Raw genomic sequence first — 20,018 nt, 5'->3', positions numbered from 1 at the left:
TTGGAATCACCCAACAAGTGATGGGCCTTGAGGCATAAGGTAGTTACTGTGCTAGATACCGAGCACACCAATAAAACAACAGACTTTGACACTTATTCTCATGATTCTTCAAGTTGTATAAAATTCAGGCTGCAATTGCAAAAATTGTGACTTGCAGAAATGGCAACTCTCCCATGAATATAACTAACATAAGATCTTGAAAGATTGATTGAATAAGTTTTTAATAGAATAATGAAACAAACTCCATTATTTTGGGGAATTACTAGGGGCAATAGAATGCATTTATTAAAATTCAAGCATTTAGATATATACTCAGACAGTGTCAGTATCTGCTGCATGAGCTGAGAAAATAAAAATAAACAAACAAGAAAGAGCTTTTAGGTACAAAGTTTGAAAGAACCAACCTAAAGCTAAAAGCACACACACAAAAAAATCACATAGAATCATTAGTGGAGATATTCAGGAGTCATATGGCCATATACAACTAATATCTGCTAATTGTTTGGTTGTATTTTCTTTATTTATCAAGTAAGTTTGTGGCTGTGCTGACATAAGATCATATAACTGCCACTTAGCATACTCTTTCTTATTGGAAGACTGACAAAAATGTTTCATGAAATGGATATAATTTTTGCTCTTAAATTCATCAGAATACATGCATTAATTTTAAGCTATAAACAAACTTCTTGTTTTCCCACAACAAATGGCATCATGAATAATCTAAATTCAAGAGGGATGTTCACTATTTTGATTAGCCTTAATTAGGAAAATTATTCAAAATCACATTCAGAGAAGCAACAGTCAGATTAGAATGACACATTAGAGATTTGAAAATGACATAAGAGGGGGAAAACACACATCAATAGAGGTGAGAGAGAGAAAAACTGTCAAAGGGTGATGCTGAAACAATTTTCTGCTGTGGGTCTAAAGTGAAAGGTGACTTTCTAGTGATTATATTTTTTTCTGGGTAAAACAGAAAAACAAAAAAAGACATTAGTAGACAGTCATCAAACCACAGACTTTTTAGGCCATTAAATCATACCTGGAGTGTGTGTGTATGTGTGGGGAGATATTCTAATGAAAGCTGTACAATTTTGTTTTAAAGGAGAAACATTAATTGAAGTAAGTGTTGCATTATTTAAAATATTCCATAAAATAAAATTAAAATTTGGGAAAATGCACTCAAATAAAAAGTAAAAACTTTGAATACTACACATTTTGATGTTTAGTATGAATGATGTTTTAGAGTAAAACATAATTTCTTAAGATATTAAATATTCTAGCTGGCCAAAAAATAAAAGAAAAAGAAAAACAATCCAAATAATAAATTTCATGTATAACTAAGTTAAAAGAAGTATTAGAAGAAACTGATCAACAATACAATTATAACAACATATGAAATTTATAAAACATTGCCCATTAAATATTTCACTTATTAGATTTTAATCCCATTTATTTCTGATTGAGTTTGGCTGAGATCTATAAAAACACAAACATATTTTAAGATATTTCAAAGTAAAGTATTACAGAAGGATCATAAAGTTATAATGCAAGGTAATTATTAAAAACCTAGAATAAGATGAGTAACTTTAATATAGTCTGTGTGTATGTGTATATGAATTGTCCTTACAGAATAATGTTGCAAATAAATAAGATAATAAAGGTGTAAGAATATTTCTCATCCCTGTTAAGAAAATTTGCTGACATATCTTGATGTGGGGCTAAAAGTACCAGAAGAAATAAACCAAAGAATTTGTATACTTACTAATGGCCTGGTGCACAAAATTTGTGCACATCTAAAGGGAATTAATTAGAGGAAATATTTTAATATTGCTATTTGCCCTTTCTCTGTAATAGAAGTATCAGAGATGAAAGAAAATTAGTAGAAATGTATATGAAAAACTCCCTCCTGTCAGAGTCTGAAGCATGCCATGGAACCCAGAGTCAAGTCCCCACCCACCTATGTGTGCCTCAAAATTGAATGAGACCCAAATCCTTCCAGCCCCACCCCCATCAAGACCCACAGGGTGGGGGGCACAGCCTGAGGTCCCCTGTCAAGCCCCACCAGGGGGGTGGGGTACAGCCTCAGGTTCCCTGACTCATCCTTAGGTCCTATGGCCTCAACACTAGGGTGGGGTCACAGCCTCAGGCCTCCTGGCCCTGGCACTGGGGCAGGAGGCACATCCTCAGGTCCCAGGGATCAGGCTGAAACTGGCAGTTTGACATCCCCTGTGGGGTCCTGGATTGGAGAAGGTGCAGGCTGGGCTGAAGGGTCCCTCCCCTCATGCATGAATTTTGTGCACTGGTCCTCTAAGTTACTATTATAATTGTTAACTTTGCAAATATACACACTCACACATATTTAGAAAATACATTTAGAGCACATGTGTCAAACACAAGGCCCGCGGGCCAAATCCAGCCTGCAGGCCTTGCAATGTGGCCCGCACCGCGCTGTCATCACTGCACTCCACTGTCAGTTTATGACATTGTCAGTTTATGACTGTTCAGTAAACCATTCGGCCCGCGATTTAGGCTGGATTTTAGATTTTGGCCCCTTCTCTGATTGAGTTCGACACCCCTAATTTAGAGGGTCAAAGGTTATTTAGAATAACTAAATTGTGTATGGTCAGTGCCATTCAGTGGTTAGAGTCCCACCAAAGGGTCAAGAGTTCAATTCACTGTCAAGGGCATGTACCTGGGTTGCAGTTTCCATCGCTGCCCCATGAGGACATGTGGGGGTGCATGAGGGAGGGAGGCAACCAATCAATGTATCTGTCTGTCTCTGTTTCTGTCTCTTTCTCTTCCTCCCCATCTCTCCCTCCCTTCTCTCTAAAAATCAAAGGAAAAGTATCCTTGGATGAGGATTAGCAAAAAGTCAGGGCAATTCATTCACCATTTACTGAGTACATATGGTAAAGGGCTATCAAACCCAGGAATATAATAATGAATGATGCTTATAAAATATCAACATTTAGTGAACATATACTAGTAAAGCTAGTGATAAGAGACAAAAAGAATAGCATATATAATTTCAAGAATAATAAGTAAATAGTTTGGGAAGGTATTCAGTGTTGCCTATTTTAAATATAGTGGCTAATAACATCATGTGGACAAATCCTGAGATGAAACCTGAGTAATGAGAAGGATAGGTACCAGAGACTTGCTAGAAATGGCATCACTCACACACACACACACACACACACACACACACACACACAGAACAAAAAAACAAAACAAAACAAAAACAAGCCGAAAATGGTTTGGCTCAGTGGATAGAGCGTCAGCCTGCAGACTGAAAGGTCCCAGGTTCGGTTCCGGTCAAGGGCATGTACCTTGGTTGCAGGCACATCCCCGGTAGGGGGTGTGCAAGAGGCAGCTGATCAATGTTTCTCTCTCATCGATGTTTCTATCTATCCCTCTCTCTTCCTCTGTGTAAAAAATCAATTAAAAATATATTAAAAAATAAAATAAAAAACTCTTAAAAAAAAACACACCAAAAACAAATAAAATAAAAAAAACCACAAACAAATAAAACCAAACCAAACCAAACCAAACCAAACAAAAAAGCCACCACCACCACCACAACAAAAAACACACAAAAACAACAACAAAGCAAACACGAAAGAACTGAGTTGGCTTAGAAATTGCCGTATTTGATGCATAGATAAAAGGGCAACTTGGCTGGCGTATAGAGAAGAAAAAGAGTAGACAGGGACAAGATCTAGTTGGTCCTTGTACCGTATTTTCCAGCGTATAAGATGACCCCCTAATTTTGCAGTTAAAACAGGTTTAGGCCTATATTCGCTGTATAAGACTACCCCCCCCCCCCCCCCCCCCCCCACTTCCGAGGCAACACCAGTTCTTTTTTTAATAGACCACCTCTCTGACTCTGGCCAATCTGAACAGGCTTTTTACTAGAACACAGTGTCGTCTTATACGCTGGTAGGTAAAGATATGCATTCTATTCTAATTGCAAAGAAAGCCCTTGAAGAATAATGACATTATCTGCATTTATAAAAGGTTGTTCTCACTGCGTTAGCAAATGGACTGTATCAGAATGAGCGGTGAGACCAGATTGTTAGTTTGAGCAGTTGTCCAGGCAAAGATGTGTTATTAACTTAGTTTAGGCCAGGGGTTCTCAAGGTAACGAGAAGGAGTGCATTTAGCCATCCCCAAGGACATCTGACAATTTCTGCAGACATTTTGGTTGTCACATCGGGGTCAGAGTAACTCGCACCGAGTGCATAGGATCTCATAATGCTGTTCAACACCATCCAATGCACAGGACAGTGCCTCACCCCCAACAAAAATGTATCTGACTCAAAAAATAGAGTATTAAGGCTGAGAATTCCTGATATAGAGTAAAAGAAATAAAAATTGTGAAAAGTGACCAGACTGCTATAATTAGGCAACAATTATATGTTGGGTACTAACTTCTTGTACCCTTTTTTAAAAATATATATACTTTTTTTTTTTCTTAGTTGATTTCAGAGAGGAAGGAAGAAGGAAAGAGAAATAGAAACATCAATGATGAGAATCAGTGATAAGTGACTGGAATCAAACTCGAGACCCTTCAGTCTGCAGGTTGACAATCTATCCACTGAGCCAAACCAGCTAGGGCTCTTGTATCCTTTTGAATTCTCCTCAGAAAGAATATTACTTTTCTTAGAAAGATTATTAAGTTTGCCGATCTTTAGTGAATGTAATTTTTATGAAATGTATTTGATACAACTTTAACCAGCAATTCATGTGACAAAATTTTGGTTTCTATTTTATATGAAGAGACAACCAGAAAAATACAGTCTTGATTTGTCAATTATCCATGAAGACTAATTTTTTAAAACAATTAAAATCTGAAGATATTTTAAAAGATTTTAATTAAATAATCTCACTAAATTCGTTTATAAGAATATTCACTCAAAAACTTCTTTTTGCCCCAGATTAAAAAAAAATTAAAATATACTCACTTGCCGTTCAATGCTGCTACACCAACTGTGCTTCGGGCAATTGACATACTTGCAACAAAAGTCCATTGCTGACTCTGGGGATCCCATCTCTCCACTGTATTCAGATAGCTCCAGCCATCATGGCCTCCCACAGCATAAATCGGGCCTTCAAGTACTGTCACACCTAGAACATACAAGTGAAAACTGAATAGATTTAGCTCACAGTGAGATTTTAAAAATCAAATTGATAGTAAACCCAGATGGGGTGGCTAAGTGGCTGAGCATCAACCCATGAACCACAAGGTTGCTAGCTCAATTCCTGGTCAGGCTTGGTTGCGGGGTCAATCCCCAGTATAGGTGTGCAGAAGGCAGCTGATTGATGATGTTTCTCTTTCAGCAATGTTTCTAAACCCCATTTCTCACCCTCCGTTTCTCTTTAAAAATCAATAAAGACATATTTTAAAAATTGATAGTAAAATATATGATGCTATTCAGAATAGGCTGTAGCTGTTAGGCAATAATTGCAATGATGTAGAAACTGTTTACTAAAGTTTAATCATAAAATTAAAAACATTTAGAACCAAAAATAAACAGTATGACCTAGATGCTTTCCAAACTTAAAGAAATTTTTCTTATTTATGTCCATATAAGAAAGAAAATTCTAAATATCAGAGATGATACATCTTGTGCCTCTACTTTGAAGAATATTTTTATACTACCATTTCAAATACTTTATTACTTTGAGCAACATTGTGTTAAGCAATATAACATCAATTTTAATGGAGCATAGTATACACCTCTATGTTATTAAGATTGTCTTTAATTTCTCCCAGTAATATTTTTCTAATTAAAAAATTTCTATATAATATATATTTTAACTTTCTTACTTTATTTCAGTGTATGCTATCAATATTTATGAATTCAATTTTTCTTGCTGAATTTATAGTTTAAGTTATGAAATATTTCTTCTCTATACAGGAGTGTTTCTCACCTTAAAGATATAATTTTTAAATTATTAATGAATCTACATTAAGATTGTTTTGTTCCAAAATATTGATCTTTGACTTACATGGTTATTTAATGCATCTATATTTAATGTAATAGCTGATTATTTTTAGATTGAATTTTAATGTTTCTCCTAGTTATTTTTTTCATTTTATTTATTTATTTATTTATTTATTTAATTTGTCTTTATTGTTGAAAGTGTTACAGATATCCCCTTGTTTTCCCATTGACACCTTCTAGCTTGCCTTCCCACCACCATCCCCTCCACCTCCCAGGCCTACCCCACACTATTGTCTGTGTCCATGAGTTATGCATATATGCATATAAGTTCTTTGGTTAATTCTCCCCATCCCCTGCCTTATTCTTTGTCTCTGGATTTATTTTGTTCATCAGTTTATTTTGTTCTTTAGATTCAACATTCTTAAAGAGTATCTATTTATAGCATTTATGTTGGTAGATTAAATATAAAAGTCATAGTATAAATTTATTACTGGTTGATAATTAAGTTAGTAAATTTTAATTGTTATAAAAATAAATAGTCAGTATAATCAGTATAAATAGAATTAGTTATTAAAGCTCCTTTGTTAAGATCTGCAAGCAGGACGAAAGCATAACATATTCTTTCACTTTCAAAACTTACATTTCTTTCCGAAACAACTCTAATAGTTGAATAAGAACTATATTCCAAAAATTGTTTATTTTAATAAACCAAATTTGAAAAAATATTCAAGTTTACTTTGAAAATATTCATACTTTATGCTTTCAGATTATAAAGGAAGATATTCATATAGATTACCACAGGATTTCTGAACTCTGGATGCCTTCCAATGTGATTTGCATGTTTTTTGCAGCTGCAATAATTCCCTTGCAGAAAAGTCTCATTACTAGTAAGTGAGCTGAATAATTGGACCAGAATAATTTGAAAATCAGAATGATACTTCAATTTCCTCCTTGTGCTTACTAAAAATATCTTTACAGAAGTAGGAAAGCAAGGCCAACAATGCAAAAATATATTTTCTGTGCTATATTCATGTAACAATGTTAAACCTGCATTAAACCATAATAATCTAATGAAAACAATAGAAATATCTAGTCATTTATTTTTAATCCTTATCCAAAGAGGGTATTTTTTTCCATTGATGTTTTAGAGAGAGTGAAAAGGTTGGAGAAAGGACATGGTGAGAGAGAGAGAGAGAGAGAGAGAGAGAGAGAGAGAGAGAGAGAGAGAGAGAAGGAGAAGAGAGAGAGAAAGAGAGAGATATGAGAGCGACACATAAACTGGTTGCCTCCACTTAGGCCCTGACCAAAGCCAGGAATAAATCCACAACTGAGGAATGAAACCCACAACACTTTCAAACCACAGGCCAAAGTTCTAACCACTGAGCAAAACCAGTCAGGACTCTAAAGTCATTTTTTGTGTTCCTAACCTAATAATTGTATGATTTCTTCTGACAAAAATTTATAAAATTAATTTTTGATGTTTAAAGTTACCAATTAAAAAAAATGTATTGAATCAGAGACTAAAAAAGCAATCCCATTTACCATCGCACCAAAAAAAATTAAGATACCTAGGAATAAATTTAACTAAGGAAGTAAAGGACCTATATGTGGAAAATCACATGACACTGAAAAAAGAGATAGAGGAAGATGTAAACTGATGGAAGAACATACCATGTTCATGGATTGGTAGAATCAACATCATCAAAATGTCCAAACATCCTAAAGCAATCTATAGGTTCAATGCACTCCCCATTAAAATACCAACGGCATATTTCACTGACCTAGAAAGAACTCTCCAAAAGTTCATTTGGAACAATAAAAGACCCCGAATAGCCACAGCAATCCTGAGAAAGAAGAGTAAAGTAGGAGGGATCTCAATACCAGACTTAAAGCTGTATTACAAAGCCACTGTTCTCAAAACAGCCTGGTACTGGCACAAGAACAGACATATAGATCAATGGAATAGAATGGAGAACCCAGATATCAATCCAAATCACTATGCTCAATTAATATTTGACAAAGGAGGCACAAATATACAATGGAGTCAAGACAGTCTCTTCAATAAATGGTGTTGGGAAAATTGGACAGATACATGCAAAAGAATGAAACTAGATCACCAACTTACACCATACACAAAAATAAACTCAAAATGGTTACAGGACTTAAACATAAGACAGGAAACCATAAAAATACTAGAAGCATCCACAGGCAGCAAAATCTCAGACATATGCCAAAAGAACTTCTTCACTGATACTGCCCCTAGGGCAATGGAAGCTAAAGAGAAAATAAACAAATGGGACTACATCAAAATAAAAAACTTTTTTACAGCAAAAGAAACCATCAACAAAACAACAAGAAAGCTCACTGTAGGGGAGAACATATTTGCAAATAATACGACTGATAAAGGTTTAATCTTTAACATATATAGACAGCTTATACAACTAAATAAAAGGAAAATGAATGATCCAATTAAAAAATGGGCAATGGACCTAAATAGAATATTTTCAAAAGAAGACAGAAGGAAGGCCAAGAGGCACATGAAAACATGCTCAAAGTCACCAATTATCCAAGAGATGCAAATCAAAACAACAATGCGGTACCATCTCACACCTGTCAGAATAGCCAACATCAACAAATCAACAAACGACAAGTGTTGGCAAGGTTGCGGAGAAAAAGGAACCCTCGTGCACTTCTGGTGGGAATGCAGACTGGTGCAACCACTGTGGAGGACAGTATGGAGTTTCCTCAAAAAACTGATAATGGAACTCCCATTTGACCCAGTAATCCCACTCCTAGGAATATATCCCAAGAAACTAGAAACACCAACCAGAAAGGATATATGCACCCCTGTGTAAATAGCAGCACAATCTACAATAGCTAGAATTTGGAAACAGCCTAGGTGCCCGTCAGCAGATGATTGAATCAAGAAACTTTGGTACATCTACACAATGGAATACTATGCTGCCATAAAAAAGAAGGAATTCTCATCATTTGCAGCAACTGGATAGAACTAGAGAACATCATGCTGAGTGAACTAAGCCAGTCAATGAAAGAGAAATACCACATGACCTCACTCATTTATGGATATTACAGAACATTATAAACTGATGAACCAAAAGACAGATATAAAAACAGTAAAGCAACAAGCAGACTGTCAAATTACAGCGGGGAGGGTAGGGAGATCTGGGGGAAATAAGAGATCAACTGTAGGACTTGTATACATGCATATAAGTACAACCAATGGACACAAAACTCTGGGGAGAGGGGGTTTATATGGGAGGAGGGGCAATGTTAAAATATGTACACAGATAATAATTTAATAAAAAATATGTAATTGCTTATATATTTATAGTTAGCTATTGCAGATATTATTTCCCTTGAGAATTCTGCAGTAAAATCTCTTTTAGAACTTTTCTGTATAATTTTTCTTCAAGATAATTCAATGAAAGTAGCAAGCTATCCCACATTTTTATGTAAGACGGCAAAAATTAAAGGTAAGCATTTTCTATATGGGTTTTAGTTGCTAGTAATATTTTTATGGAATCATATAGAGCATTTCACCCTTGACCTAATGAATCAAAATTTTCATTTAAAAAAAATTCTTGGGTTATATGCACACTAAAGTTTAAGAAGTACTAGTGGTCTCCAAAGTAGAGGACCTCTTCCTCAGAGGGTGCACAATGCTATCTTCAGGATATGCAAATAACATATTAGAAATTATATTGTCTCATTATTTAACTAGAGCCCTGCTGCATGAAATTCACTGGTAGGATGGGTCCTAAAAGAACAGTCAGATATCCATCTCACAATCCAGGACAGCTGGCTCCAAACTGCTTGCCTTCCTGCTGTCCTGATTGCCCTTAACCACTTCTGCCTGCAGCCTGATGATGCCTAACTGCTCCCCTGCCAGCCTGTTTTCCCCTAACTTCCCTCCCCTGTAGGCCTGGTAACCCCTAACTACCCTCCCCTGAAATCCTGGTCACCCATAACTTCCCTCCCCTGAAAGCATAGTTCTCCCCAACTGATCTCCCCTGCAGGCCTGGGTCCCACCTAACTACCCTTTCCTGCAGGCCCGATCGACCCCAACTTCCCTCCTCTGCCAGCCTGTCATCCCTAACTGCCCTCCCCTACGGGATTGATTGCCCCCAACCGCCCTCCCTTGCAGGCCTGGTCCCTTCCAACTTCCCTCCCTTCCTGGCCATCTTGTAGCAACCATCTTATGTCCACATAGGGTCAGTCATCTTTGACCAGATGGGGGCAGCCATCTTGAGTGTTGGAGTAACAGTCAATTTGCATATTATTCTTTTATTAGATAGGAGGATTAGATAGGATAGAGGCCTGGTAGACGGGTGGTGGCCTACTGGTTTGTCCTGAAAGGTGTCCCAGATCAGGGTTGGTGTTCCTTTGGGGCATGGGTCAGCCTGGGCGAGGCACCTGTGGTGGTTTTCAGGCCAGCCATGCCCCCATACTTAACCCAAATGGAGGCCCTGGAATCTGGGATTTATTTATTTTCTATAATTGAAACTTTGTAGCCTTGAGTGGAGGCCTGGGCTGGCCAGGGTGTGTATAAAGCTTAGCTTCCTCCATTGCCAGGGGCAACTCAAGCCTCCTGCTCTTTCCAGCTCTGTGGCTGCTGCCATTTTTGTTGGGATTTATTTATATTCTGTAATTGAAACTCTGTAGCCTTAATTGGAGGACTGGGCCTGCCAGGGTGTTTGGAAAGGTAGGCTTCCTCCATTGCTGGGGAAAGCCAGGCCTCCTTCTCATTCCATGTCTGCAGCCATCTTGTTTGGGTTAATTTACATGCTTTCTCCTGATTGGCTATTGAGTGTTGCTTGTGGGTTTAGCAGAGGTATGGTCAATTACTCTTTTATTAGATAGGATGTGTACCTTTGCATGTTTTATAAGAATGGTAGTTTTTTTTTTTGTTTTTTTTTTCTTTTCACACTGTACTGGGATAGAATGAACCACCTCAGTAGCTTCTGAGGCTAAAACATTTCTATCACCACAATTACTTTAGCAAACCTGGTTCCCTTCACTTCTGCAACCTCATGCAGAGTTAGTGATCGGGTTTGCACAAGAATGGTAGTTTTAAACAATATATTTATAATTTATAAAATTCCTGTTAGAGTAAATAATTAATATATTAATATAATTTATGAAAAATCTATTGGAGTAAATATTTGTTTACCAATAATCATGCTCATACAAAAATGTTGAAGAGTATTTCTTAGCTAATCCCTTGTTTAGCTATCATATTACTACATACTAATTGCAGGCAAGGTGAATTTTTTAAATCAAAACTAAAATTATTTTATAATTACAGTCAAACCCTTTCAACTGAATTTTTGAAAGGCTAAACACTTATCTTTGATTTCTATATTATCTATGTGGTAGTTACTGATAATTAGCATTCACCTGTTTTTTCATATCCTATTATAATAAAGCCACTAATTTTTAAGTGGTCACATAACAACTCAAAAATTAAACTATAAAAAAAGATAAAACATCAGTTGTTTTTAGGCAGGTGAAACAAATTGACTAAAGAATAGATATGCTGTCTGTAATGATGATGCAATGAATAGAGTGGAAGCAGCATATAGGCAATGAGGTGTTGTTAAACACAGAGGACTAATAGCAAAGCTGCTGGTGCTCTCAGGGCTTTATAGCTAAATGGTGGTCTTACTCACAGATGCACAAATCCTTGATTTATTCTTGTTAAACCATTGCTGTTCTGGGTTTTACTCTGTAACTAGCTGACTTTGTTCTAGTCCACTCAACTAGGAGCATTCAACTTTCTGACTTTTTAGATTATACCTAAATCCTTAGCAATATCCACCAAATATTCCAATTTTGTTTTTAAAAAAGTGTATTGCTACCAACATGTATTATGTATTTTAGAACAATACAAATCCTATCTAATAAAGATGGAATATATACAAATTGACTGTCACTCCGTCACAAAGATGGCAGCACCTATAGCCACAAGATGTTGGTGCCCAGTCCTCTCAGTCCCATCAGAGTTCCCCAGCCCCAGAGGGGCAGCCGCTGAGAGCAGGCAGTGTGAGTGACCTGTCGGCAATAAGCAAGCATTCCACCCTGGCTGTAGAGGGCCTCTGGGCAGCGGGCTCAGAATGGTTGGGGCAGGGGGACTGCTTGCGTGATGGCCCCAACGATGAGGCAAGTGTTTCGTACCAGGCTGCAGAGGACCTCTGGTCAGGCCAGCGCAGAACTCTTGCATTGACGCAGACCCACCAGAGGGACTTCCCCTCCCGTGCACAAATTTTGAGCACTGGGCCTCTAGTTCTACATAATAAAAAGCTAATGGTCTCATGCCATAATGACCATTCAGGAGGAGGCTGCATACTCAGCATGACAGACCACCTCCTTGCGCCAGAGATGGGGCAGAACCAGGGAGGCACCTGGAGGAGATTGGCCCAAAGTGACTTGCAGGACTGATGGCAGGGCTTGAAGCAGCCAGAGAAGGCCTGAGGGATCAGGGATGGGGCGAGGGGCTCTCCAGCTCTAGGTGGAGATGTTAGGGTGTCAAGGCGGGACCATGTGCTGGTGGGCGGGGTGTGTGTGGGTGGGCAGGGTCTCATAATTTTTCAAGCTGAGTCACTAATAACGTATAAATGTGAATTTGACCTTATTCTGATTGTGATTACGTTAAATCTCTTTAGATGAGGATATCATTTTTAACTAGGCAAGATGGTCCCTAAATTAAATGAGTGTCCTTATAAGAAAAACATGGGAGACTGTAAATACAGTGAGCAGACAAGAACGAAGAGGCAGAGATTTGAGGGATGTGGCCACAAGTCAAGGAATAGCAGGATCCTCCAAGTGCAGCAAGAGGCAAGGAAGAATTCTCTCCTAGGGCCCCTCAAGAGGAAGTGACCTGCTGACAAGTTGGTTTTGGAATTCTGTCCTCCAGAAGAATGAAATAAAAAAAAAAAAAAATTAAGCCAAGGCTGGTTTGGCTCAGTGGATAGAGCATCGGCCTGAGGACTAAGGGGTCCTGGGTTTGATTCTGATCAGGGGCATGTGCCTTGGTTGTGGGCACATCCCCAGTGGGGGGTGTGCAGGGGGCAGCTGATTGATGATTCTCTCTCATCAACGTTTCTAACTCTCTGTTTCTCTCTCTTCCTCTCTGTGGAGAATCAATAATATATATTATTGATTATTAATATATATATTTAAAAAAATTTAAGGCACCAAGTTTGTGTTTATTGGCTATAACACCCTACGAAAGTATTGCAGTGTGCTTGGAGAATTGTATCCTCTATTATGTGTAGTTGCTTTGTAATAGATTATTATAGATTCCTCTGTGATTCTCCAAATTTTTCTCTTCTTTGCTTTGCTGCAGCACTTGGTTGTGAGACAAAAACAGTGAAAAAGAGTCTATAAGATTATATCTCTTTCTGTATATATAAATATAGCTATACTAAGTTTAAAAATATCTGTAACATATTTTACTTTATTTTTTATTTTGTGTTCTGTATAACAAAAAGAGCATAGAATAATAAATAATAATAATAATAATAATAATTAGAAATAGTAATAATACTATAGCCACTCAAGAATATGAGTGGGAACTGGTAGCAGGAGGCAGAAGGAAGTAAGAATAGATAACCTTTGTCTTGTCAGGGAGGATTCTCAGAAATCTCCCAGCAGATTTCTTCCATACTTCCCTGTCCAACACTCAGTTACAAGCCTATCTTTAGTCCAGAATAATAACTGTCCAAGGCTGTGATTTTCAACCTTTTACATCTCATGGCACATATAAACTAATTATTAAAGTTATGTGGCACACCAAAAAATATATTTTTTGCTGATGTAATAAAAAAGATATTATTTTGACACCAGATAGCTATTGTTGTGTTGGCTGTTTGTGGGTGAGCACAGGAGACTTGGTTGGAAAGTCTGTAAGGAGGAAATTCCATCCTAGGCGAAGGCAGCCTGCTCTGCTTATCAGAATTCCAACCTAGGGAAGTTGGCCAAAGGTGTCTGCCCCTAATTGTTCCTTGACATTTCCAAGCAAGTCTGTGAAAGTTTACTGGAACCTTTATGATTAATCTTTAGATGTCCTTGCTTAAAGGACATTGTGGACACACGTGTCCTCCCAAGATTATTTACCCTACTGATTATAACTAAAATATAAACTTTATCCCAAACTGCTGTTACAATAAAAGCCTGTAGAGGAAGGTGAACAAGGCTCTCTGGTTGCTATAGCCAGGCAATCTGCTAGCCCTCTCTTTCACAGCAATCGGGTATCAGAGTAATCATTCATCCATTGCTCAGGGTCTGCTTGTCTGCCCTGGCAAGTGGTGCCCCATGTGATGACCAAGGAACACAACTGGATGTGGTGGAACCTCAAAAATGAAGAGTAAGAAAACTAAGAGTAACTGTGCAGTAACTCATTGGAACCCACTGGCATTTCCAAGTACGATGGGATTGTGTCTCAGCTACATTTTCGCAATCTGACAGCAGCTGTCCAACAAGTTGGGGGGTGGGAATCCCTCAGCCCAGCCTGCACCCTCTCTAATCCAGGACTCCTCAGGGGATATCCAACTACCTCTCACAATCTGGGACCGCTGGCTCCTAACCTCTTCCTGCCTGCCTAACTGCCTTATTGACCGCCTGCCTGATCACCCCTAACCCTCTTCCTGCCTGCCTGATCACCCCTAATCACCTCTGCCTTCCTGGTGACCTCTAATCACTTCTGCCTGCCTGCCTGATTGCCCCTAACTGCTCCTCTGCTGGCCTGATCACCCCTAACTGCCTCTGCCTCACCCCCTACACAGAACTCAGATTCCCTCCTCTGGCTGGTCACAGGCACCTGGGATCCGGGCTTCCTTCCCTCTGGACAGCTGCAGGCACCCAGGATCCAGGCCAGCTTCACCTGGGCTGGCCACAACCACAGGGGACCTTGGGTAGGCAGCTTCATCTGAGCTGAAGCCATAGGCATTGTTGTCTGGGACCACAGGGTAGGAAGCTTGACCCTTTCCTGGGCCACAGGTGTGGCTCAGCAATTGGTGGCCAGGACTATGGGATGGGTGGCTTGTCCTACTCCCAGGCCACAGCCTGGCTGGTCACCATTCCTGTCTTATGAGTTTATTTATGCCTGGCTGGTCCCCATTCCTCTCTCCCATGTTGAGTATCTGAGCTGTTACTGCACAATAATTATTTGCATATTAGCTCTTTATTATATAGGATAATCCTTGTTCCTTGAGGCTGGAACATTAGACCTTGATCTCTGGGAGCAAGTAGGTAGGAACTTAAAAAAAATCAGGCCCAGGGATAATAAGTTCCTTTGTCATCTTTAACTATGTGGGTTCTTGTTTGAGCTGCACTATGCTTACTTTATATTGAGGATCAAAAGCCTATAGAATGCCAGGACTTACCATTGCCCCTTCCTCCTGAGGTAGAGCCTATAATATAATACTTAAGGTGTCTTCCCAATTCTTCCCCTCCAGTGTGGGAAGGCTCATCAACTAGATCCTCAGTTATGGGATCATGTGCCAGGCAGCTATGTTAGGAGGAGAGCTTTTGGCTTGTGTAGCTATACAAGATCAGCAAGGTAAAGGGATTCATAAGCCACTCTCCTTTAATACCTTTAAGAAATGAGGAAAGGCATTAGAGAAAATTGGGCTAACAGTCCATTTACAAAAGGACTCCTTAATGCCTTGTCTGAAAATTACCATTTGATTCATTGAGACTGGCATATTTTGGCCAAAACAACTCTGGATCATAGATAATATTTCTTATGGAGAGCAGAATATGATGAGAGCTGTGAACAACAGGCTGTTTGTGGGTATTCACTGGTGACCCCACCTGGGAGAACTCTGGGCCAAATTCTGGCTGTAATGTCCCAGGCACTTTAAGACATCTTCTGAAAGACCCATGAAAAAGATTCAGATTTATTAAGTCTTGTCTATGGGTTATGCGTGCCTATAAATATTGTATACGGGAGTGTCTTTTTATTGTTGCTTTATGTCTCTTTGTTCTTTGGTTTCTAATGAGTATTCTTGACTGTTGTTAATGTAACTTGGTTACTGATCGATGTTCTTTGTTTGCTTTCTTATTTTGGGGGGACTTAGTTTGCACTTCACCATTTTATGAACATAGAGAATCCACTGTCTTTGCTGTTTGGGCTTTGTGCCACTCAACCCATTTGCTGTGCTTGGTTAGTGTGAGATAAGATTCTAAGGCTAATGTCCTAATCCACCATTTTATGAGTACTCATTTATTAATTGTAGGGTATTTTGTTTCTGTTTTTAAGATCTCTTCTTATATGCAAGATTTCATATTGTTAGTCTATTCGGAAAGAAAAAAAAAAGAAATAATTTAAACCCTATAAGTCTTTTTCCTAGGATTATTAGACCTATAGAAATGCCTTATAGCAGTCTGCAGAAATAGCAGTGGGGGCCACTTTGATTTTACAAGGAAAAATAAAATAGAATAAAACTTTTACATTAAAACCACTAAAGGCCGTTGAGTTATTTCTGTTACAAAATTGGCCAAGAAATTGCCTTGGGTAATAATAATTTGCTTTAAAATCTAAACATTGTTAAGCCAAATACATATAGCTAAAACTAAAGATATGTGATAAAGCTTTTTCAGTGATAATTATATATGTGTAAACATAGTTTTCCAAAGTCTTTGGTAACTTAAAACTTTGGAGTTTGTTGGGTTAAATTGTAAAAAATTATTAAATATCTAGGTATTTTGAAATAACAGGATACTAAAATATTAGTAATCTGAATTTGCCTCATATGGAAAATCTAGAAGATGGATTTGAATCTGTTAATGTATGCCTTATATTCTATTTGAAATATCTCTTTAAAAATGTGAATGTATTGCTCATCTGAGAATGTTAATTACTTATATGTAACTTAAAAATAAAAGTTCCTAAGGAGTAAGAATTATAACTAATTTTAAAGAAACTATGGTTTTGATATAATAGAAGGCATGAGGCATGGAGAAGCATTTTGAAAGAAAAAGGAAGTGGATTCTACAGCTGGCTATTTCTGAAAGTTGTAAGGTTCTTAAGAAAAGTTTGTGAAAGTTCTAAAATATCCATAATGAGAAATGTTGAAAGGAAGTTATATAAATGACAAGTAGAATAGAAAATTTGAGATCGTTAATTTGGAGCCATTTAGATAAACTTTATACCAAACTGCTGTTACAATAAAAGCCTGAAGAGGCAGGCAAATGAAGCTGTCTGGTTCCTATAGCCAGGCAGTCCCTTAGCTCTCTCTTTCATAGCAATTGTGTGTCAGAGTAACCATTCATCCATCACTCAGGATTTGCTGATCAGCCCCAGCAGCTGTTGTCATTTTTTATTTGATAATCTAAGGGAAAATAGATCAGTGCCTCTAACTAATTACAAATAGTCAGGTATTACATATTTTAAAAATTATTGCCTAGCTGGTTTCACTCAGTGGATAGAGCATTGGCTTGTGGACTGAGGGTTCCCATGTTCAATTTTGATCAAGCGCACATGCCCTGGTTGTGGGGTAGAGCCCCAGTAGGGGTGTGCAGGAGGTAGCCAACCAGTGATTCTCTTTCTTTAATGTTTCTGTGTCTCTCCCCCTCTCCCTTCTTTTCTGAAATAAATAAAATTGTGTTTTTAAAAACATTCTTGCTGCACACCCATTGCAGACTGCTGGTCTAAGGGAATAGGTTTTCCTTCCTGATACTCCTTGGACTTCTCACATGGTATCCAAGTAAAATGAGATTATTTCAGGAAAGATAAAGTGAGGTAGCTGGTAGAGAGGCAATCAATAGTATCTGACCTGAGGATACAAACTTGAACAAGCTGGGCTTAGACATAAATGTGATGGGTAGTAAGAATGTTAGTCTAAATTAACTTCTAGAGAAATAAACCATAATCTCCTTCCAATTGGATTACCTGCTATAAATTGACAACTTAGAAAAAATGACTATCTGCTGTACAGCACCCTGTTGGAAAGGACAATTGATATTATTGTAAGATTTTTCTCCACCATTTCAGAAAAGAAACAGGAAAGAGAATAGGTAGGGGTATATATAATTTACATTTATTATTGCTACATTTATTTGTGACTAAAAATATTTTTAGGAATGAAAACAAACATGTTATTCATTGCTTTTTCTTTTAGGCTTAAACTGGAATTATTTGCTTAACTATTCTAAATATTGCAAAACCCAGGTTTATTTACTTTTGGCTTTAATATATAGACAACATTTATTGTTTGAAAGGAGTAGTGAGAAAAACCATGTTTACTATAAGTGACTTACTCTTTTTAGCAAGTTTTATACACTGACAAATGAAAACTGTTTTAACAATATATTTTCTACTCAATTAATAAATATTGATCTACACTAACATAATCACTATCATATCACATTCATATTAAAATTAATTCTATAGATTATTAATAGATCAATCACATAGTAATAATTTTAATGGAAAATTTTATTTCCAAAATAACTTTTATATCCAGTCTTTCTTTTTGATTTCTCCAAAGAAATCAAATTTGTCTCATTTAATTTTCCCTGTATATATATTTCAGCAGCTTTCTAAATCAGTTTGCTACCTGCCTACCTTCTTTCTCCAACTGATTTTTGATACTTCTATGAAATTAAGATTGATCTTCCAGTAACAAAAACTAGCTATGCTCAAAAACTTTAAAGATTTTTCTCTTATGAGATATGTTATTTATTATGTTATTTATTATGAGATATGTTATTTAATATCTGGCCTCAGACTTTTTAAACTCCATTTACCAGTAGTATGTTGATAAATTATTCAAAGCAGCCTGATATAATACTCAGTGTTTCATCTATGTTTCATGTAGGCTACCTTTCATGGCATTTCTTATCTTGGAACCTATACTGCAAAAGATCTCTGTAGCATCTAAAATTTTACCCATCATTTAAATCTTTATTCAAGTTTCCAGAGATAAAATTTTATTTTCCTTACCAACCTGAAAAAAATAATGCAGCTGTTTTAGGGCATTTTTAAAATAAAGCTTGTATTATTTTCTGGAGTGTATTAAAATAATTTAGGGTTTGTATCTAAGAAACTGCAGTTTCTGTGAAAATAAGATTTTTTTCCCCCTGATTAATTATTGCATCTTAAAAAGCACTTAAAACTGTCATTTAGACTTAATGAACATTCAATAATTGTGTGTTCACCAGTGGCATGAGTAGATGAACCATGGAAGATTATAGGAAGTGTAAAATTGTTAATTCAGCAAACTAAAGCCTAGAGTAAAAATTGATCTTCTTCAGTAATTTGAAATGCAAAATCTGATAGTAAAGAATCCCTATAAAAATGTGGAAAGCGTTATGTGGTAATTTGAAAGTAAATTAAGAGATAATGCTTTAAAAAATTTTTCTATGAAAAAAATTATACTGAATGTTGATCATATTTAAGTTTTAATATAGAACATAATGTTGAACTAATGGCAATTATTTAATAAACTAGAGGCCCAGTGCACAAAATTCGTGCACTGTGTGGGGAGGGTGTCCCTCAGCCCAGCCTGCAACCCCTCCAACTGGAACCCTCCAGGATCAGGCCTAAACCAGCAGTCTGACATCCCTCTCACAATCTGGGACTGCTGACTCCTAATCATTTGGCTGCCTGCTTACCTGATTGCCCCTAACCTAAGGTGACCAGATCATCCCGCTTTTGGTGGGACAGTCCCCATATTCAACCATTTTTCCCACATCCCGTGGCGTTTTAAAAAAGTCCCGAATTGGGACTTTTTTAAAACGCCACGGGATGTGGGAAAAATTGTTCAAAAGTGAGACAATCTGGTTACCTTACCCTAACCACTTCTGCCTGCCAGCCTGATTTGCCTGCTAACCACTCCCCTGCTAGCCTGATTGATGCTTAACTGCTCCCCTGCCAGCCTTATTGCCCCCAAATGTCCTCCCCTGCTGGTCTGGTCACCCTTAACTGCCCTCCCCTGCCAGCCCAATCACCCCCAACTGCCCTCCCCTGCTGGCCTGATTGTCCACAACTGCCCTTTCCTGCTGGCCATCTTGTGGCAGCCATCTTGTGACAACATGGGGGCG

The 20,018-nt window shown here is 37.6% G+C and overlaps 1 protein-coding gene across 2 annotated transcripts in view; it reads right to left on the bottom strand.

The window, feature by feature from the left end:
- KLHL1 (kelch like family member 1) overlaps nucleotides 1-20,018 on the bottom strand; it is a gene marked incomplete at its 5' end in the record, with an annotated part of 314,402 nt that overhangs the window by 25,384 nt on the left and 269,000 nt on the right. For both annotated transcript variants that reach the window (XM_084879715.1, XM_084879716.1), the window contains one exon: nucleotides 4,968-5,130. In XM_084879715.1, coding sequence (XP_084735841.1) covers nucleotides 4,968-5,130 — 163 coding nt within the window. The remainder of the gene's footprint in view (nucleotides 1-4,967; nucleotides 5,131-20,018) is intronic.

The sequence above is a fragment of the Pipistrellus hanaki genome, assembly GCF_964339955.1.
Source record: "Pipistrellus hanaki genome assembly, chromosome: 3".
Taxonomy (NCBI): domain Eukaryota; kingdom Metazoa; phylum Chordata; class Mammalia; order Chiroptera; family Vespertilionidae; genus Pipistrellus; species Pipistrellus hanaki.
This window is presented reverse-complemented; position numbering and strand designations above follow the sequence as displayed.